Raw genomic sequence first — 23,536 nt, forward strand, 5'->3', positions numbered from 1 at the left:
TAGCTAGACTACAGTTTTCCATGGCAAACCAAAATATCCCATTTACTTAACCTCAAGAAAACGTAGCTATAGTTAAGCAGGTAATTAACAACAACTTACAAATTGACTGTATCACGATTCACAACACTTACCAATCTTCTGTTAGCGTGTGTATCGGTGTATTTGAGCGGGAGGGTGCATAGCGAGCTCAAACCAAACTAAAGTTGCTGATGCAGGAGCCGTGCGCGCTGTTGTGCTTTCATATTTGCTACGTTTGCAAAACACAGCATTTATTCATTATTTTTTATTGTAAATTTAAAAGTTGTTAGGCTATTGAACATGGCTTGTCATCATTGCAATTATTTTATATACACTCTTTCATAGATTACACATTTAAAAGTACTATTATAATATAAACAACGTTTTATTCAATTTCTTTATTCCAATTCCTTTACATTTATGTAGTGTTTAGATTTATATATTAAGTTGCTCACGCAACGCAAGTGGCAAAACATTTAAACATATATTATAGTCAATGTTAAAAATTACATATTACAATAGACAAAAAATCTTGACTTTTATTTCATAAATCTTTCTCTTTTTTTTCAAGAAATCCAGCAGGCCATAAAGAACTTTGCTTTTCCACCTCCAAAAAGAAAGGAGGAAGGAAGTGCTATCTTTTATGTCTCCTTATTTAGCTAAATGCGAGGTATGATGTTGTTTTCCTTGCTTTAAACGAGGCAAAAAGCCTCATAATGACTTTGAAACAGAATAGAATCATAAACTATATTCACATCATATGCATCTGTTGTGAAATTACTAGATTTTCGGGTCAATACATGTTTATTTTAATGCAAACAATGCACAATATAACTTTAATTCAGCGCATCCAGCACATCAAAAAATTGTTTTGGAACTTTTCGCCGAACCGAATCCGCATGCATTGTGAAAGCTGTAATCCGTTAACAAGGGTACGGAAAAAAACGGTTGCAAGCCATTTCACTTTTTAACTTTAGTTAGTGTGTAATGTTGCTGCTTGAGCATAAACAGTATCTCCAAAGTTACAGCGCTGAAAGTTCAATGCAAACGGAGATAGTCTTTTAAAGTTATTGCCTACAAAAACAGCCGGTTTGGACTACAACGAGCTTCTTCCTGGCTTGGTGACATCATAAACCCTTGCTATTAACATAAACACTGCTCCCACGAACACAACAAAGTGGGCGAGGCCACGTCGCAGTCGTTACGAAAGAGAGAGCTGTTGCTGTAGGCTAGAGTGTTGCAGACATGCATCTAACCAATCTAAGACCATTGCAATTTTCGGAGGGATGGGCTTCATAGAACGTTCAAAGGACAATGGAGACAGCGGTGTGGAATAAAGGTAAAAAATAAGAAAAATACGGCGTAAAAAAAAAAAAAAAAGAAGTATTAAGACATTATACTGTGCCCCATAAACACAACCAAGTCTTGAAAAAAAACACGGAACCCCCCCTTTTAAACCAAAAATTGGATGGATAATCGACTAGTCATTTGTCGCCACCACTATTTAGTTAGTGAGTTCAACTAGAATGTTTGTGTATTTTTGTAATTATTTATCCTATGTATTGTTGTTGGCATTTATATGTCAAATTCCTACTGGTTAAACAGGTGAGTTGCAGGCATAAATTAGCGTGTCTCTCATGTAAACTGCTGTAAGCTAAGTGTCATTCTCCATCTGGGCACTCAGTGAGTCCGGTCAAAAGTATATCTGGTCTAATGAGAGACATGGTCCCAGATGGGGACTGGCCTTTATACTCCAGACATTTAATCTTCTTTTTAATGGGTAGGGTGTTATTCCCTCTGCCCTGGCTTTTAAGGCATCAAATCATCCATAATTCATGTGTCCTGTCTGAAAATGTCACATACAGAACAACGTCAGATCAGCTGACCTATCAGTCCCCTCCCCAGAGAGTTTTGTGGGGTCATAGAAAAAGCTCAAAATTCTTCTACCTTACAAATGATTGCTTGTAAAGTCTAGGTTTAGATGCAGTTGGTTGACCCTTACGCAACAAAAATATATTTCTCAATATATTAGTTGACAATATATTTCTCAATATATTAGTTGACAATATATTTCATGTTTCTCCATATATTGTGAAATTTACATGGTAATATATCATATGATATATTATATAATAATATATTATATATGCAAGTCATATATTGCAATATATGGGACAATACTGCAATTATTGCCGTTTTCATATATTGACTAAATACATATCATTATACTATTCAATATATTGCTATGTATATTGAAATATATCCTACAATATATGAAATTATATATTGGAAGAGTCATTATATATATGTAAATATATATGTAAAATTATATGAGATAATATACCTCAATGTACTGGATAATATAATCAGATTTATATGGGAACATATGTCTTAAATATATTGATTTATATTATATAGTAGGCCTATATAATTATCATATATATTGTATACATGGTAAATATGAAATAATCTAATGTACACTGTCTGTCATATATTTTAAAATGTAACAGATTAAAATCTAATATAGAAATTAGGGCCGCAACTCCGATTAAAAAAAATAATCTAATTAATTAGAGGCTTTGTAATTAATTAATCGCATTTTAATTGCATATAAATATTTGACCTGAGAACAATGAGAAGTAATTTTTCACATGTATTTTTAGTATACCATTGAATAATGACTGAAAACATTAGCTTAATCAACAAAATATTGTTTATTTATTTCAGTCCAGCAGACCAGTGCATGTTTGCCAGTTTAGCAGAAGCTTATTTGTGATATTTGAGGCTCAATGTGCTGCGGTGATACGCGAATTCCTTGTTGTATAGCTTGCACACAACCATGCTCTTGACGACGCTTCCATTCTTTCGTTTTTTAAAACAAAATTTCCCATCCACGGGGCCAAGCAAAGCAGTCTCATCAGCTTCTTCGTTCCATAGCTTCGTTCATCTTCACATGGTTCGTTGTTGTCGTGACTCCGGAGCGCTAGTTGGTGTTCCAGTATAATTGGTCCGTCGAAACTCATTCATTCAAAAACGTTCCGCGGTGCAAAAATAAGTGTGGTAATTTTTTTTTTTTTTTTTTTTTTTTTTTTGCGTAATTAATTAACGCGTTAAAGTCACGTAATTAATTAATCTTAATTAACGCGTTAAAGTCCCGGCCCTAATAGAAATATTTTCTAAATATAGAAAATATATTGAATGTCATGCACCATCATATTTTCTAAATATAGAAAATATATTGAATGTCATGCACCATCTGATTTGGGCTATTGTTAATCAACCTCTGTAAAAATATGCAGGAGCTTGCTTAACTCACAAAAAATACTTTGTTTCAATAAACATACATGAAATAATTCAGTTTTGTTTGTATATCAATGTATTTTAATATATGAATCAATATATAGCAATAGGTTGTCCATCCATATATTGCTATATATTTTCAAATATATGAGGAAGTTTCTGATACATTGAAATATATTTTCTAATGTATTGCAATATAAATTCTAGTATATTGCAATATATTTTTGTTTCGTAAGGGGAAAGTGTCGGTTGGTGCATCATGGGGGAAGGGGGAGGGATTAGGGGGCTGTGCTATGATCCCTCTGTGGTTTTGAAAGCAGACTTGTTTTAGACTTGTCCCCCCATCAGCCAGCTGTGACTTTGAGAAGCTCTTTCCAAAGAGCTTTATAGTGAACATTTTTTTTTAACTAATATTTTTTAAATATATTAAAACTTGTACATTTCTCTGAGGTGTCTAGTATATCTCTCCATAGTGTCTTTTTAATTTTAAATGTTTATAATACACATAAAATACAGTAGAGTGTGTCCAAAAAAACAAAACCAAAAACTCATTCAAACTATTCATTTTAGTTTTACAGTCATGAAATGTTTTTTTTTTTTTATGCTAGCTTTTATTTCCTTTACATAAATGATAACACTGCCTGACAGTAGAATAAACCTGCTCTGATTGGTGCACTGTTAGTGGCTGTTGATGGATTTATGGGCCGGGACAGGGCAGCTTACTCAGACTGAGGTAAGTCAAGGGATCATCTGTTTTGAGCTTGAGGTGCAGAAAGAGAAAGTTATGCAGATTTGCAGGAAATGGAATGAGGAAAATAGACCCTTCTGTGAACAACAGCTGATTTTGGGACTCTTGAAAAATCTGGATGAAACTCAATTGCAGTGCAGCGAGTAATTGGATCTCTGAAGCTCAACACTTGCACCAGACTGAGGATTTATTATTGTTAAAAGAGCTAAACTTCACCTGATATTATAGACCTTCTGAGTTATTTGAATTGATGAAAATAGCTCGTTGTTGCAACAATAGATCTTTTTTAGAACAAATATAACCCTTAAGGATAATCCTCAAGATCCATATCCCATCACATCCTAAGGGATTCCCAGTTCCAGCTAAAGATCTCTGCTCAGGTTTTGCACAGTTGTAGATGGGAAGGAGATGAGTGAAGATGAGGTGGTAGAGCTGGCTGAGGAGGGTAGGAGCTGCTTTTCACCCTTCAAGGATTGTGATGTGGGGCTGTTGGAGGGTGTGGAGGTAGACATTTCCACGCAAACTGCTCTGGAAGGCAAAGGAACGCGGTTATGGTGCCGTATACAGAATGTCCTCCACAGAAGAAAGGTAAAGATAGGACTAATGACAGATTGTTGTTTATGTTAAAAGGGAACTTTATTCAGTTATAATCACCATTTTAACAGTTGTGTATGGGTAGATGTTTAAGCAGTGACTGTCAGTGTCCTGCAGTGTGTCAGAATTTACTTCATCTGAAAATATATAAAATAAAATAAAAACATTTTATTAATTAAAAAGTTTATTTTTATAATCAGAATACATGCATTTTATAGCCTTATATTAATTTAGAGACTACATTAAATGTTTGTAAAAAAAATATCTAAAATATGTTAAAACATATATATATATATATATATATATATAGAGAGAGAGAGAGAGAGAGAGAGAGAGAGAGAGAGAGAGAGAGAGAGTATACATTATGTACCATTTTTTTTGTATTGTATTAAATATTAAACTTTGATGTTAAAAAAAGTAAATTTTGTCTTTCAATCAATTTAAATGTTTTTGTTTTTCTTCAGTTACCTTGGAAATGAGAAAGGAGAATTGGAACTACGGGGCATGATATTACAATTTGATTCAATGAATGCGTGAATATTACATTCAATGTGAATATTACTATTGACATTTACTCTTGCTTCCTGTATAATCAAAAAAAAAAAAAAAAATATGCTTAGTAAAATATTTTTCAAACCATAATAATCCATGATATTATTCAAGCCATTATAATTAGTATTAATATTTTGGTAAAATTTTAAAATAAGGTTTTATTAGTTAAAATTATTCAACTACAGTAGTTAACATGAAATAATAATGAACTGCATTTTACAGCATTTATTAATCTTTGTTGTTACAAAATATATATTTGTTAACTTTAGTTAATGCACTGTGAAGTCAAATGAACAATGGACAGCTGTATTTTTATTAACTAATGTTAAAAAGATTAACAAATAAATTAACAAATGTATTTCTCATGGTTAGTTCATGTTAGTCAATACATTAACTAATGTTAACAAATAAAACCATATTGCAAAGTATTACCAATTTTTCTAAATGTGCCAGGCAATAATTTTATTACTTTTAATTATTGCCACTCATGGCAGCATTCTACCTCACATTTAGATAATTGTATGAAATTGTTATAAATTATAAATATGTGGGTATTTTGTCATGCCATTGGAGCTCTAATGACTTTAGTTGGCACTGGTGTTTGGCCGGGTAAAGCCACAGTTCTCACTCTCTCCCTGTCCCTGCCCCGTTGACAGACAGGTTGTAATGACTGAGAAGATGAGATTAGATAGCAGAGCAGGATCAGGCCTTACACGAGACCATATGGAGATTAGCCCAGGATGAGGGAAAGGAACATGCTGAATTTGGCCCACTCCAGATGGCCTCACGTTTGCTTAGAGGGGTCGTAGAAATCGGCTTGTGATGTGCAAAACTGCTGTATAAGGAGAACTGGCATTGTGAAAAATGTTCACATCAATTCAGACCCTTCATCTGTGGTGTTTATAACAGATAAAGAAGACACACACTGCATGAAAAGTGGGATTTTCGTCCCCGTAAACGGCCGGAAATCTTCTTCTTTCTTCTTCTTCTTTGGTGTTTATTGGCGGTTGGCAACCTAACTTATTGGTGCATTACCGCCACCGACTGGAATGGAGTATGGATAATGATATTGTTTGTATTCGGCATTTAAATAAACAAACACAAAAAACAATCAAAACAAATAAACAAACTGAAAAATAAACATAACAAATAAACAAACAAACAATCAAAACATTATATTCTTTTGAATAATTTACTTACTTTCAAAAATTTTATAATATCACCATTCAACTGGCTATCTGTTTTCCCTAACAAACCTGGCATTGTAAAGTCATGATGTTTTGCTATCTTAAGTGATTGAATAAGGTGATGTCTCTCATTATTATACTTCACACAATGAAGCAGTACATGCTCAACTGTTTCTTGTTTACAACAGTATGTGCATTCCCCAGTTGGATGCTTTCCAATCTTATATAGTGTACTATTAAGTCCTGTGTGACCTATTCTCATCCGAGTTATAATACTTCCTTCTCTTCGATTCCTGCTCTCCCTTCTCCCAGAACCAACCTGATTTTGTATATTATATAGGTGTCTGCCTAATTCAGTATCATCCCAATGTATCTGCCATACTGAATACGCGAATTTCCTAATGTATACTTTAGCTTCCATTTTGCTTAATGGAACTTGTAGATCTATCCGTTTTAATTTTAGAGTTTGTTTTGCCAGAATATCCACCTTCTCATTCCCTTCCACGCCAACATGGGCAGGAACCCAAACAAATTGTGTTTCTATACCTTTCACCTTCAAATTATATACCTTATGGAAAATGTCATTAATTATGTCCATTCTAAAAGATGACCTACCAGATTTTATACTTTCCAGTGCAGAATAACTATCAGATGCAATGACTGTGTTATTTAGTTCTTTCTCCTCTAACCACTGCAAGGCCAATAATATCGCTAATAACTCTGTTGTATAAACTGACAAATGATTGGTAACTCTTTTCTTGATATAAAAATCATATGTTGGAATATATACAGCTGCCCCTGCATTTCCTGTATCCGGATCTTTTGATCCATCTGTAAATAAAACCACTGAATCTTGGAAATGCATCTCAAAATAATTCCTCACTATATGACACACTGGAACTTGTTTAGATGTATTATTTATTTCCTGCTTTATATTGAGGTCAATAGCAGGGGAGGGGAATAACCATGGAGGGATGGAGGATATTGATACTGTATTGCTGTACTGTAATTGACATAAACCTATATTCCTAGCCTTTGCATCACCTATCCACCCAAAACTTACATAGTTTGTTTCATTATGTTCCCAGCACTCTTTCAATACACTTTTGACAGGATGCGAAACATTTTGTCCCTGGATATTAACCCAATATGTCAACATCAGCTTCATTCGCCTGATGCCTAAAGGCATTTCTCCCATCTCCACCTGCATTGATGATACTGGGGATGTTTTAAATGATCCACTGCAGATTCTTAAGGCTTGAGCTTGCAATACATCTAATTGTTTGAGATTTGATTCTGCTGCTGACATATAAGCTATACATCCATAGTCAAAGACAGACCTCATGAGTGCCCAGTATATATTTTGTAGAGATGTTCTACTTGCTCCCCATTCCTGTCCTGACAAACACCGAAGAATATTGATAACCTTTTTACACTTGTCCTTAATATTATCCAAATGAACTTTCCATGTCAATTTTTCATCAAACCAAACCCCAAGAAACCTTACTGATTTGACTTGCTCCAGAGGATTCCCATACAATTTTAAAGATAGAGGTGTGACTTTATGCCGCCTTGAAAAACAAATGACCTTTGTTTTTGCTACAGATAATTTAAAACCCCATTTATTAGCCCACTTTTCAACTTCACCTATTGCCCCTTGCATTTTTTTATTAATATAAGTTATATTACGACCTCTAATCCACAACGCCCCATCATCTGCATATAAAGATTTCCCAATGTTTTGTTCAACTTGAGAGAAAATATCATTAATCATTATATTAAATAATAACGGACTACATACACTACCTTGTGGTGTGCCATTCTCCACTGTATACACACTGGAGTATTCTTCACCTACTTTTACTTGTATTTTCCTGTTTAATAAAAAATCTTGAACCCAATTATATGTTTTACCTTCAATTCCCAAAGACTTTAATTTTATTAATAATCCTTCTTTCCAGAGCATATCATATGCCTTTTCCACATCAAAAAAAACAGCTATTACTACTTCTTTGTTAGTTTGTGCTTTTCTGATGTCTGACTCTAGACATAATACAGAGTCCATTGTATTCCGACCCCTTCGGAATCCACTCTGATAAGGAGATAATAGATCTTTACTCTCTAAGAAGTACATCATTCTTTCTGTGATTATTCTTTCCATTACTTTGCATAAATGAGAGGTTAAGGCAATAGGCCTATAGCTAGTAGGATCTGATGAGTTTTTCCCAGGTTTAAGAATGGGTACTATTGTTGCTTGTTTCCAAACAATAGGGAGTTGACCAGTATCCCAAATTAGGTTAAATAATTTTAAAACCATTTCCAATGTAGTATCTGTCATGTGTGCCAACATTTTGTAACATACTCCATCTTTCCCAGGAGTAGTCTGCCGAGCACTTATAATTGCTCTTCTTAACTCAAACATGTTTAGAGGAAGGTTAAGTAAACTATCTGACATCTCATCTTTCTCTAATACATTTGGGTAGTCCATTAATGTTCTACTCCTACTTTTCCTAGCTTCTTCTGAGAGATTATCTGAACTATGAACTTTCTTAAAAGATTGTGCTAGAAGTTCGGCTTTATCTATATTACTAACAGCCATTCTGTCTGCACCGACCAACACTGGTAACTCATAATTCCTTCTAATCCCCCCCATTTTCCTGATCATATTCCATATTTCTGACAGTTGCACTTCTCTTCCAATACTATCACAGTACTGCCTCCAAAAAATACGCTTTTGTATTTTTATTGTTTTCCTTACTAATGCCTGGGCACACTTATACTTGATCATGGCGTCCATAGAATGCTGTTTTTTAAGTTGCCTAAATGCTTTATTTCTTGCTTTCACAACTACCTTACAATCATCATTCCACCAGGGTACGTTCTTGATACGTCTAATTCCTGTAGTTTTGGGTATTACTTCCTCTGCTGACTGAATTATTTCACTTACTAGCTTTTTGTTAAATTCATTTACATCCATCTGGTTCTCCTCTAGAAGAGTCATACATCTATTTTCACATATTACTTGAAAAACTTCCCAATTTACCTTCTCCAATTTCCATCTAGGACTTCTATTTTCTTTTTCATAACATATCTTAGTACCAACTGTAGTCACTACAGGATAATGATCACTCCCTATTGTAGTATGCTTGATCACACTCCATGTACTTATCCCTGCTATTAGTGTAGATACAAACGTCAGGTCTAGTGCCGTTTCTGTATTTTGTAAGCTATTATATCGCGTTCCCTCTCCATTATTAATACACACTAACTCATTATCATCAATAAAATCTTCAATAAGTTGGCCATTCACATCAGTTTTATTACTTCCCCATAATGAATTATAAGAGTTAAAATCGCCACACCACACTACATTGTCATACAAAGGACCAACAACAGCTTCTAAAATATTTTGACTTAATTTTCCACATGGATTATAGTAATTTATGATATCTACACACCCTCTTTCAGTCCATATCTTACTTATAATTGATTCATTATCTTTATTTATTTCTACTACCTTATATTTCATTCCATTTTGTATAAATGTTGCTATTCCTCCCCCTCTACCAGATTCTCTATCTCTTCTTATTCCATTATATCCTTTTATTAAAAAATCCAATTGTGGTATTAACCATGTTTCCTGAATACATATTATGTTAGGTTTCTCTTTTAAATTATCTATATATTTCTTAAACTCTTGACCATTCGCAATTAAACTTCTTGCATTCCACTGTAGTATTGTCAAAAACATTAAGATGATCCAGCACATGCCTGAGAAGATTGTGTCTCTACATTAAGGGTATCTCTAACGGTCTCCCATAGCAGCCCTTTCACATCTAGATACTTCTCTGCAGATTTAACAATTATTTTAATTCTTTCATTTCGGCTTTTTGTCTGAGCAGAACAGTTTATAATCTCCGCCATGAACATTACAAAATCATTCCTTTTCACTATCAGAGTTTCTTCTTTCAGCTTATCACATCCTTGACACATATTCATTTCTTTGCTCCTATTTCCTGGTTGTCTAACCATCGTCACAATTCCTGGAACCTTCCTTGCTGCTTCTGCATAGCTAATTCCCTGTACAGCTTTGACACGTTGTACTTCAGCTTGCCTCTTGCTAACCTCACATCCTCTGTAGGCAGAACTGTGTTCCCCACCACAATTACAACATTTCAGCTTTGTACCCTCTTGGCATTTTCCATACTCATGCTCACCACCACATTTACCACATCTTTGCTTGCCCTTGCATACTGCTGCCACATGTCCAAATCTCTGACATTTAAAGCATCTAAGTGGGGGTGGAATGTAGAGCCTCACATCATAACACATGAAACCAATATACACTCTCTCCGGGAGTTTTTCCTGATCAAAATTGATCATAACTGAAAGGCTATCTAGCATATTTCCGTTCCTGTTTATTTTTAGACGTCTAACTTCATTTACTTTTACATTTGTTATGTTTTTTTTCACCTCTTCAACTGATACGTTTACCGGAATCCCTGTAATGACTCCTTTTGCGAATTTCCTATAAGTCATAGAACACTCCACTTTCTTTTTGTTTATCATGTTTATTTTGATTGCTCTCCCCATTTGTCTTTCATCCTTACACACAACCAACAGAGCTCCATTTCTTAAGACTTTAGCACTCTTTATTTCACCTATTTCCCTATTAAGTGATTTCGTTAACTGCATTGGATTCATACCTCCAAACGAATCCCCTTCGTCCACAAGTTTTGCAAAGATCACATACTCCTCCCTCCGCTCATCCTGTATATTCGATTCCCTATCCGAGTCACTTTCATCTGTTTTATCTTTCCTTTTCTTTTTCCGTTTATTATTCCTAGTCGTCTCCCATTTTTCAAACATCCCGCTACCTACTTCCATCTCTCCTCGTTCATTTCCTGATCCGTCACTTCCCTCCACACTCTCCTGTCCACTCACAATCCAGCTGTTGCCAACCGCCTTGGGAATCGACATCCGCCCTGAACTCAGTCTGCCGGGTCAGCCCTGCGCCATCTGCGCTTGTCTCAACGGAAGTTCTTTTTAATCACCACGGCCGGAAATCTCCCTGATTTTCGACAATTAACGTCAGTTTACAGCCTGTGAACGTCGCGTTCGTCTGTGCCACATATTGACGGAAACGAACCATGACGTATGTGGAGCTCGCGGAGGCATGCTGGCGCCGGCGCTAATGGCTCTAATTAGCATATGAATAGCAGCTCTGGGCAGCGCCTTGCCGGAATGGCTTGAATTTCCTCACTCAGTATTGGTTGAAACTACTACATTGAAACAAGAAATATCACTCGTGATTGGTTGGCAGATCTGTTACTATTGGTCAACCTGGGTAATAAATTAATAAATTTAAACCCCCAAATTATAATAATTTTACACACATATATAAAATTATGATTTGCATATTATTTTTTAATTGTATATATTCATATTCATGTGATATGCTATTATGTTTTATATTCATGTCATTGTTATCCTATGGACTACGCTATTATAATCATCAAGGACATTCATTTATTGAGGAAAGGAAAATATGCCAGGGACGTGCAGTTTATTCAAAGAAAGAGCTTTATTAGAACAAACACAAACACACAACCAAATGCAAAACGTGTGAGATCTGCCCACACAACAATAGGAAGCTCACGAGAAGCCCAAAATCCTACAGCACCATGAAGTCTGTTTTCCGCTTCAGAGCTGTAGGTAACTAGCGCCATTCTGTCTGTTTTCAGTCCATTTTTCAGACGTCTGTCGTGCGTTGCCCTGTTCTTTGGAATCGCCTCTCATCTCGATTGCAGCGTGGCACAGAGCTCGGCGAGCTCCTGGCTGGTCAAACAGTCCATCCAGACACCGCGCGAACGATGCCGTCTTCCTCATCAGGTCTATGGTAGCGCACTTCCAAAGGCCCACCTCATCCTCAGCTAACACACTCTTTCTTGCTTCTAGCAGCTGTAAAAACAAACAATAAAGACAATCAGTATTGCGCGATGTACTGCGTAAAATGCACCTGAAAAATAGTCACACTGACCAAAAACGGATCTAATCTAATAAATCTTACCCTCTTTCTTCTCAATCGACTCCGAGCTGAACTCTTCACAGCTTCTGCTTGCGACGCAAGAACTGGATGTTTGTAGCTCCTGCGTACTGTCTCTCTGTCTTACATGCAGCTGGAAAACAATTAAATGAGTGTTATGACGAAGTTGTGAAGACGGCGTACTGCTTCCTGTAAAATGACCAGAGAAAGAAAACACTTTTATAAAGCAACTTACATTTGTTCTTTTACAAGGCTAATTTCAGCTTGTGCTACTTAAAAAGCTTTGCTTTAGGTTACTTTAGCTTAGATAACAGTCTTACCGCAATCTTAGGACTGGTCTTCTCTTAGGCACTCGTCTTCTCTTCTTAAAGTTAGTATCTTCCACACAGTTTTTCGACTCCAAAGCAAGCAACCTATCATCCATGGACAGCAACCTGGAGATTACTAAAGTTAACTGCTCGTTAAAATCGGCAGCAAACGGAGCAAGCTGACGAGAAAGCCCACTGATTGCATTCAGCTGCTTCGTCCCGCCGGTGTTACGGATCAACTGGGGATCATGTTATCTGGGGACGGGCGCGTGCACGCAGCTAGTTTTACCTGGATTCACAGCAGATGTTAGACGAGGACAGATTAGTCACAGCGGATTTTCCACTGAACAGATTTAAAACGCTTTCCACATTATTGGTAAATGTTTGCATAATATCAGGCTCTGTGTTTTCCTCTGTCGCTGCTTTGCTGTATGTTTCAAACGCAGTTTAAGGGAATTTTTAATGTGGTTTCATTTCACAACACAGACCACACCCACATTTTGTTACATTCTTTTCGATGAAAGTCGTATCCAATGACAATTACATTCAATAAATTACATTGTGTCGTATTAGTATCGGAATTTTTATTTTATTTTTAATAACTATTGTTTTTGTAATTTGCTTAGGGTATTTTTTAAATTATATATATATATCCTAACTAAAATAACTCATAGCCTGTCATATTACCTTTCTCATATTAGCCTATTATATTCTATTATAATCTATTATATTGCCCACCCCTTGCCCACCTGCACATCCCAGCTGATATACAAGATTTGGGGGGTCATTCTGCATTTGAAAGTTTGAAAGGGTTTTAAATCTTCTAAATAAAGTAAAATGATTCAAAATCAAGTAATTTATATATGCCAAAGTCCTACCTTTAAACATATACAATGTAATTTCCAAACAGTGTAGTGCCGTTAAAATTAATTTGCGTTAACACGTTAATTTTGACAGGCAATGATATATGATATATAAAGTTTGCTGATGTATGACGCCGCTTATTAGCAGGAGACCGCAATGATTGGTAAAAGTTGCGGTGATTGGTCAAAATTGCGAGTCGCACTGAATTCACGGGGACTGATTGCAAATGACACACAATAAATAATCTAGAATACTTTCATCAAATATATAAATTCAAGCTTAAGTTTAAGATTTTACAATTAGGCTATACTGAGCCTGATCTATCTAAGAGATTTTCTTAGAAGGAAGTTAATACCTTTTAAATGTCACATGGGTTAAAACTCCTGCTACCCTGATTTGCATTTGTATAGCTCACAGCATGTTCATTTACATGTTAAAGCCTCCCCTGGAGTTAAGGGAAGGGGGGTCTTGGGGGGGACAACTGCCAAGCAAGGCCCACGTCAATTTCTGACAATTCACGGCAGTTTTCGGTGACGCCTGCAAACTGCCGTGTACAGTCGTAAACCTGATCTTCCACGACAATCTACAGTGCCGCTTACTGACGAAAATCCCACTTTTCATGCAGTGACAGGTGTGGCCAATCCAAAAGCCCCCTAGATCGCAGCAAAGACAAATCTTCCATGTGAATGACTTTGTTGGAGTTCATGTTTTGAAATCCCATTGTATTTCATTTTTTTCTGTTTCTTATCCAGCTGGATCCTCAGATGCTCCAGGGTAAAGACTGGCAGAGAACAGTTATCCCTATGAATGGGGTGAGTATATTCACATCTTTTTCTCTGCTGTAAGTCCACCATCCATCTCTATAAGTACTAAATATACACCTTTTATTCTAAAGATCGAGGTGAAAATATCCATGAAATTCACCAGCCGGGAGTTCAGCCTGAAGAGAATGTCCTCACGGAAGCCCATGGGTGTGTTTGGAGTAAATATCTCCTCAGTGACGAAGTGAGTAAGCACACGTGACATACACTAGAAAATTATCTGGTCCTTTTTGCAAAAAGGAGAAATGCTTATGCTGCAAGTTATTGTGCATGTTTAGGCATTCATTGTGTCAAGAAAATTAGAATATACAGAAAATTATAGGCTTTATAGAACTTTTCCTTTTTCTGTGCAGTGTTTATGGTCTGATATGATTGACAGTAATGAGGATTGTCTGTAATGAGCTTACTAATGGGTTTAAGGGCAGAACCAATTAATGCTATAAAGACAACATGACAACACCAGTACAGATGCTTAGACCCTAACACGTGCACTAAATGTCTCGGCATATGCAGCACCTACTGCTGATTAATGTAAAACATTAAAGAGATAATTCATCCAAAAATCAAGATTTTGAAATTTACTCACCCTTGTGTCATTGCAATATACTGAATTTCCAAAATGCTCCTTTTCATAAAATGAAAATGTACAGTGAACACAGGCTTTCAACTATTAAGCAGCACACATTTTTAATATTAATAAGAAATGTTTCTTAGGCACCAAATCAGTATATTAGAATGATTTCTGAAGGATCAAGATGAGTAATGGCTGCAGAAAAAAATAATATGTGCAAACACAAATAGTAATCATTGCTCAAAAAGATCAAAATTTTAGATTTTGTTTGCATATTTTGTTTTTGCTGAATGGAAAAAAAAATGTTGCCCTTCTTTCTGTCCGTCAAATGACTGGCTTTGTGATGTTGATGTTATTTTTTATTTCAGACGGGAGCGCTCTAAAGTGCCCTACATAGTCAGACAGTGTCTAGAGGAGATTGAAAGAAGAGGAATGGAGGAAGTGGGCATCTACCGTGTCTCAGGAGTGGCAACTGACATCCAAGCACTCAAGACTGCATTTGATACTAGTGAGTGACCATTGTCATTTCATTTCACGTTTATTTATATAGCGCTTTATACAATACAGATTGTTTCAAAGCAGCTTTACAGTGGTGAAGAGGAAAATAATGATGCGGTGATGCAAACATCCTTCATTTCTGCTGTAAAGCAGCTCTTAAAAGACAATAGTAAACAGTCATTATTCAGTTGAAATCAGTTCAGTGTTGATTCAGTTTGTTCAACAGCTGTGTAAAGTTCATCAATTATGGAATTAGTTGAAAACAGTGATTTCATCCAATAGTATCAGTGAAGTCAGTAAAATTGCTTAATATTAAATGTTCCCAACTAAGCAGGCCAAAAAGTGACAGTGACCAGGAACCCAAACTCTACCGGTGACAGAAAATGGCTTAGGCTTAGTCGGATGGGCCAGGTCTCCTCTGGCCTGATGAACAAATATGGTGTGGTTTAATTCCAGGCTGCATCTCAAGTCAGATTGTGGATTAATATCATTCAGAATATTTCATCCAGTTCCTTCTGCTTGAAGATCAGGGTTTTTACATGGACATGGAGAAATGACAGATATAACCGTATACAGCATTTAGTCAGCCAATTTAGTTGCTGACCTCTCTCTTTTTCTTTCTCTGTAACAGATAATAAAGATGTGTCGGTGATGATGAGTGAGATGGATGTGAATGCCATTGCCGGAACACTGAAGCTGTACTTCAGGGAGCTTCCTGAGCCCCTTTTCACCGATGAGCTCTACCCTAACTTTGCAGGAGGCATTGGTTTGTCAATTGTTTTTGCTTACAAAACAAAATGTTAAGTATTGGCTTGGCTTCAACTATATTGATTATGTCCTCATTTCTCTGTAGCTCTCTCAGACAGCGTCGCTAAGGAGAGCTGTATGCTGAACCTCCTGCTGTCTCTACCAGAGCCCAACCTGGTCACCTTCCTTTTCCTGCTGGATCATCTCAAGAGGTAGACAAGATTGAAATGACTTTGGAAAAAAATCAAAGCTTGAAGATTTTAGGAGTAGGATTGGAGTTAGGGTTAAGGCTATGATTGGTTATTAAGACATTTGTTCCTGGAGCACGTTCTGCTTGTTTACATCACATGGTCATTCTAGGAGTGCTGCTAGCTTTATAATCAAAAGGTTTAGTTGGGTGAATCTCACCATGAACATATCTAGGTCAATTTTCACCCCAAATCCCTCCAAAAAAACACTAAATTAATGAATATTTTGCATTAGGAAATATAAATATTTTTTCTATATAATTCCATGATAATTAGGCATTTTTTCCTAAATATCATGTAATATAATTTAATATTATATAAAAATCTTTTAACATTTTAGTCTGAAAATGGCTTGAACATGTTCTTGACATGTTTAATCTAGATGCAGTTTTATTTACGGTAATCCTCTCTTCTTCAAGTTTTGCTCATCCTATTTTTGTTATTAGGGTTGCCGAAAAGGAGAGTGTAAACAAGATGTCTCTTCACAATCTGGCCACCGTGTTTGGCCCGACCCTGCTACGACCTTCTGAGAAGGACAGCAAGATCCCCACTAACCCCACACAGCCTATCACAATGGGGGACAGCTGGTCGCTGGAAGTCATGTCACAGGTATGCTCAGACCTATGTGAAACCGTATGGAAACCCATGATTGACTATTTACAATTTAAGGTCTGTGTAGGGTTGTAGTTCAGACCATCTAATCCGAGACCACGACCTAACCCTAACCCTAACCCTAACCCAGACCAGCAGTCTTTAAATTCATAAGGATCCACATTGCCACTTGACAAATTATTTATTTTTAATCAATGATCATAATTAGAATAAGACACTTTATAGAGCTGTTACCAACAGTGATGCCAGTAACGCGTTACTCTAATCTGACTACTTTTTTCCAGTAACGAGTAATCTAACGCGTTACTATTTCCAAACCAGTAATCAGATTAAAGTTACTTATCCAAGTCACTGTGAGTTACTATTTTAGTAATTTTCCTTAGTAAAAACCGACATCTTATCAAAATTCTCAGCCCGAGTCCGGCTGGAGCCCGTGTTATTTATTTATTTTTATTTATTTTATTTTTTTACATTTTTGCAGCCATTAAAATAGTTCAGTTTAGTTTTTTATTGTCAAAGTAGTTATATTTAGTTTCGTTTCTTTATTAACCTAATTTAGAAAAATGTTCAGAGCAATTTTTTGTTTGTTAAATTAAAGTTTATATAGGCAAGACAATTCAAGAGTTGGTTTGAGAGACAAAATTGATTAAACATGCGGTTAACTCACTGGGTCGTCACATACAAAAATTAAAACTTTAATTTAACAAACAAAAAATTGCTCTAAACATTTTTCTAAATAAACTTAATAAAGAAACGAAACAAAATATAACTACTTTGACATTAAAAACAAAGTAGGCTAGTTATTATACCACCACAAAGGCATTTTTGACGAGCTGAGGCAGGCTGATAGGCTAGCCTACTGCTCGCAACGGCGCTCAAAAAAACGAAACTGGCTACACAATCTAAACAAAAACAAAAAAAAGAACATGCAGGTTGTCTTATAGCCAACCTTACACTTCAGCAAAATTAATATAAATCCGATCTTCAATTCCCGCGGTATATGCTCATTTAACGGAGTTCACATCAAAGCAAAAGATTCTAGCATTTTATTCAGCTGCCCATTTCAAATTCAAAGATCGCAATATGAGAGAGAGTGACCTAAGCACTGGTAAGATCATTTAGTCTCATTAATTTATATTGAAGATGATTGTGTTTTGTGTGACTTATTTTAAAGTTTCATTTATGGCCATTTGCGTTGGCATGCTTTACTCATTTGCAGCGATGTTGCAGTAGGACCATCATATCTATCTGACTACAACATAACACGCTCTCACACATTTATTTTTTAATTATTTGCCAGGAGTAAAATTTACACGTGGTTTAAACAACCAGATAGCCTACATTTACATTTGTTCGGTTTCGTCTGAAATGCTTTCATACACCTTCTGAATTGGTTTGTTTGAGTGATCAGAATTAAATACGTCTCGAAAGACTCTCGGACGGCCTTTAGGCCTACTCCTGGTCATTTCGCAATCAGATAGATACCTGGTCAGAGAAAATGAATGAAGGAGCCAGTTGTAAAAAGGCCATAACTCTAGCAGCTGCGCTGAAGAAGTCGGGGGCCGTCAGGCTCGGGCATAAATGCAATAAAGTGTGTTGGAAAAAACTGTTGTCATTTTTATTTTGAGGCGGCAGGGGTGTTGTCGGCAACTGCTGAATGTGACTAATAAAGTAACTTGTAATCTAACTTAGTTACTTTTAAAATCAAGTAATCTGTAAAGTAACTAAGTTACTTTTTAAAGGAGTTATCAGTAATCAGATTACTTTTTCAAAGTAACTGTGGCAACACTGGTTACCAATCACCTGAAATCATTAAATTATTAGTTCACTTCAAAATGACAATTTCCTGATAATTTACTCACCCCCATCTCATCGAAGATGTCCATGCTTCAGTTGAAAATACATTCAGTTTTTTGAAGAAAACATTCCAGGATTTGTCTTCACACAGTAGACTTAAATGGCAACCAACCGGGTTGAAGGTCCAAATCAATGCAGTTTTGAAAGGCTTAAGAGCGTTCTGCGCTCGCCGGTAATTACGTAATCGGAAAGGTCACGCTAGACGTAAGCAGAAATACCCGCCCCCGTGTTTGCAAAGCGCACAGGCAAAGACTAATACAAACATCCTTTAGCAGAAAAGGTAAAACAACGATATGGGAAGACTTTGAAGTTGAAGATGGAGTATTTTTCGATAAACACCATTTGTATTAGTCTTTGCACGTTCGATTGGGGCATGACCTAGAAGTGATAAGTCAATCTGTATCGAGCCGCAGAGCAGCGCAAGATGAGCAATGTAGGTTTGTTGCAATGAGCAATGTATTTTTTTTTTTTAATGTTCCATGGTCTGGCTACATAAGACCCTATTCCTCATCTGGGATCGTGCAAGAAACCCTTTGAAACTGCATTGATTTGGACCTTCAACCCAGTTGGTTGCCTTTTGAAGTCCATTTTGTGGTGAAAAATCCTGGATTTTTTCCTCAAAAAACATAATTCATTTTCGACTGAAGAAAGAAAGACACATTGGATGAGATAGGAGTGAGTAAAATATCAGGAATTTTTTTTATTTTGAAGTGAACTAATCCTTTAACAACAAAATTCATCTTTACACTGCAGAGGTGGTACAGATGATGCATCTGAATTGGTAAATTACGTTAGCAGTCATATGAAAAAGTCTCTCTTGCTCTTGTGCTATTGCTTTATTTTATCATGTTATCATATAAAAATCCGGATCTCATATAAGTACATTTTTGCAACAATATCTTGCATTTTGTGAGCATTTGCATTATTTTGGTGACATTTTTTACAAAATCACTCATTAATTTCTGAATCGCCACAATAAGAAAACCTAATTTCATCTGAAGCAGGAAGTTTTACATCTAATCACATTTAATGATGTTAATAAATAAATCAGATGCACCAGCAATTTAGTAATATCCCAGTAATATCTTGACTGGGCCTGAAACAAAGTCTTGAGTACTCTTAAGTCTGAGACAGAGACAAGACCGAGTACATATGTGGTCGAGACAGAGGCGAGACAAGACCTTCAAAAAGACTGGTCTCGAGTACTACAACTATGGACTATGAACATGCTGTCAGAAGCAGAAAATTATTCTACAGAAAAATATTTAAACGTGTCTGTTTGTAAAAACAATGGGAAACACATTTACAGTTTGATCTGTTTGATGTTTTATCAATTACTCGTCTCTTGACATGTTCTGTTTTTTTTGTTTTGTTCTGCAGGTTCAAGTTCTGCTGTATTTCCTTCAGTTAGAGACCATCCCAACGCCAGACAGTAAGAGACAGAGTATCCTGTTTTCCACTGAGGTCTAAAGGAGTGCTTGTTCTCATTGTAAGTTTCACACCAGTGGGAAAGAGACCAAGCGAGTTTGGAATGGAATGCACTGGAATGCACAAGAGCTGCGTCCTTCTAGGCAAAAGCAGGAGTGCTTCGCCTTTCGCGCATTTTCTAGCTTACGCCACTAGGGGGCACCGCAGCGCTTTTAAACATTGAAGAACTGTACTTACTCGGAGCACATCTTGAATATTACCAAACCCTCCATGTAAACCGCCTATTTTTCTCTGAACATCAGTGTCCGTTCAGCACCTTCGCTCCGCATTCTGTGAGTCCTCAGATCGCTGAGCATGCTCTTGTGTCCTGTATGTGGGCCTCCAATGGTCATTCATATCAGCTGGTGACAGTGAATTCTGTCTCTTCTGGCTTTATGTTTGTCCTCATTTTGTCTGTCCCCACTGGTCACTGATGCTCTTTCTGTGCTGCTACAATTCAGTATCCAGCTCCAATTTATGTGATAGACAATTACATGGCAGTTCAACGTAGTTCTTATTGCAGACTCTTTAAAAGTCAAACGACTAGCTTCTCTTAGTGTTTGTCAATCATTTAAAGTTTGTGTTTGACTTAATTTAATAGGATTTCTGTGTAGAAGATGGTGTTTGGTTCAGTTATTGTCAGTATTGATGTGATTCTAATTTAAGAACATCGAGACACAATCAGAAAAATCGACTGATCTGAGTAAAATCTTATTTAAATTTTCTTTTCTTTTTTTTGGCCCATACCTCTCTATCAAGCAATATTTAAAGATTCATGAGTGTGTTTAAAAACATACGATACGTGCTTTTGTAGTTTAGATTTTTTTCCCTCATATTTTGGGAGAGAGCTAAACCTTCATAAATTTCATAACTAAAAGGGTCAATATATTTTTCTTTATTCAAAGTAGGTTTTTTTAATGTTATACATATAAAATAATTATGATTATTTATTTGGGGACAGATATCAACGTATGTCATTTCAAAGTACGTCTACATTTATTGCTGTGTTATGAAGTACTGTAGATTCCTTACATATCCTCTTACTTTTCCTTTCTTTTTCAATCCGTTCAGGATTTAAAGATGCTCTGAGGATAGCGCACAATACTAGCGTTTCCCCTGCCCTGTATGTAGTGTTGAGAGATGACCAAACGCAGAGGTTTTTAGCGTGTATTGGCTTTAAACTCTTCCCTGTCCTTCCTATCAGCTCTCTCTCTTTCTATCTCTCTCTCTAGCTTCACAGCACACTGTGGTTTATGTCTTGCTGAGAACCATACAGCAGTGCCTCTCTGTCTCATCGCAAGACATTAAAGGGGCAGTTCACCTGAAAATGTCAATTCTGGAATCATTTTCTCCCCGTCAAGTATGAGTTTCTTTCTTCTGTTGAACACAAAAGAAGAAATGATGTAACTAAACAGTTATGGAAGTCTATGGGGACTATCAACTGTTCAAAAAACTGTTTAAAAAAAACACCTTGACGGTGAGTAAATGATGACAGAATTTTTTTGGGTGAACTATCCCTTTAAGATAAGAACACAATGCTGTATATAGCACAAACTGTTACCCTTGAGTCCTGTCAGGTGGTTTAATGAAGGAAGGGTCGATAATGGACGGCAAGAACGATGCAGTACAGGTATTCTGTCTTTATAGCATTTCTGTTAATTATATCAGTAAAAATTAGTGCTCTTAATTTTCTTATTTCAGTTAAAGGTGCTTTAGTTACATTATTTAACATGCAGGCATGTTTTTTGATCTAAGTGTTTTTTTAATGTTCGTTTTTTTTATGTTTGATAAGTGTTATTTGTGTGTTTGATTTGTAACGTTATACCAAATTCTGGCTACTGTAGAAGGATTTTTGAAGTCTGTGTCACGTATACAAAAAGGGGTGCGGCGATCGAAAAGAGTCTTTTTTCCGTTACCGTGTGCAGTAAAGGTGCGTTCCCATTATCGCAGTCTGTTCTCTTCTCTGATTGTCGGCACTAAATGTACATTTCCTGTATCTTGCACCTGTCCGATCTGAATTCAGCATACGAGATATTAATCGTCATTTTACAGCATCACATGTGGTTTTGTCTAGAGATGTCCCTGACTTTCTTTTTGTAAAATGAAACTCTTAAACTCATAAACTGTGATATGTTGCTGTCAGAAGGCATTAGGTGATTCAAAGCATTCCCGTTTGAGTTAATTGCTTATTTAATGTGCTTATTTAGATTGTTGAATGTTACCGGGTTAGAAATATTGGACATATGCTCCTGTTTAATGGGAGTGATACGGCGCATGATATTTGAGAAGCAATTTCTTTGCACTGCACATCGTTTAAAGACTAATGTGATCATTCCTTCTCGACGTAACGAGATTGTGTCACACACAGTGAGAAACATTTTCTGCAGTCTGATATTGCATTATGCAAGAAACGGATTCCTTTGTATCCACGAAGTATAACAGTTTTGAAATGATTGGTCATGAAAGCACTGCAAGGGGTCCATCTGTGTTATCCATTGTAATCTTATGATGATTTATTTTGAAATCTTGCCTTTAAACACATGAAGACATGCTGGACAGCCACTGGGACAGGCTACGGATGCTCTCCCCTTTTCCTCTTAAGGTTTTTGTCACTATTTATTATTGCTAATATCTTAATGTTCTGGTTATAGGACTGTACAAATAGATAATGAATTCTGCAGACTGAAACGTTTGGAAGGCATTTGCGGCCTATGTTTATACACAAAATGTTGAATAAAACCTCCTGTATATGAATGCCTGCTACTTCATGGTGTTTTTTTCCCCTAAATATTACTGTTCATATTTAATCTGGGGTGCCACGGTAGTTTCCCTTCCTTGTATTTGAGTTAAAGGCTACATAACACACACAGTTTCTGCCAATATCATGTTAATCTTGAGTACCTATAGAGTAGTATCGCATCCTTCATATCTCTAAAGAGTCTTTAGTTTTATCATATTTGTATAAGACTGATTCTTTCCGAAAACAGCTGACTCGCGCTAATATTTTATTTAACTAATACGTTTTTTTGAACTTGTATTACACATATGTAATGTGTATATGTGTCCACATTGGGGCAGCACAGTTTTGCATAGGGTCA

General features: G+C 36.2%; 1 protein-coding gene across 1 annotated transcript in view; it reads left to right on the plus strand.

Annotated features, from left to right (window-relative positions):
* bcr (BCR activator of RhoGEF and GTPase) overlaps positions 1-23,192 on the plus strand; it is a 92,178-nt gene extending 68,986 nt beyond the window's left edge. The window contains exons 17-23 of the mRNA XM_067422645.1: positions 14,370-14,429; positions 14,513-14,622; positions 15,378-15,517; positions 16,139-16,273; positions 16,361-16,466; positions 16,949-17,111; positions 20,352-23,192. Of these exons, the coding sequence (XP_067278746.1) occupies positions 14,370-14,429; positions 14,513-14,622; positions 15,378-15,517; positions 16,139-16,273; positions 16,361-16,466; positions 16,949-17,111; positions 20,352-20,441 (804 nt within the window). The 3' untranslated portion in view covers positions 20,442-23,192. The remainder of the gene's footprint in view (positions 1-14,369; positions 14,430-14,512; positions 14,623-15,377; positions 15,518-16,138; positions 16,274-16,360; positions 16,467-16,948; positions 17,112-20,351) is intronic.
* Positions 23,193-23,536: the final 344 nt, after the last annotated feature.

This window comes from Pseudorasbora parva, chromosome 18 (genome assembly GCF_024679245.1).
Source record: "Pseudorasbora parva isolate DD20220531a chromosome 18, ASM2467924v1, whole genome shotgun sequence".
NCBI lineage: Eukaryota > Metazoa > Chordata > Actinopteri > Cypriniformes > Gobionidae > Pseudorasbora > Pseudorasbora parva.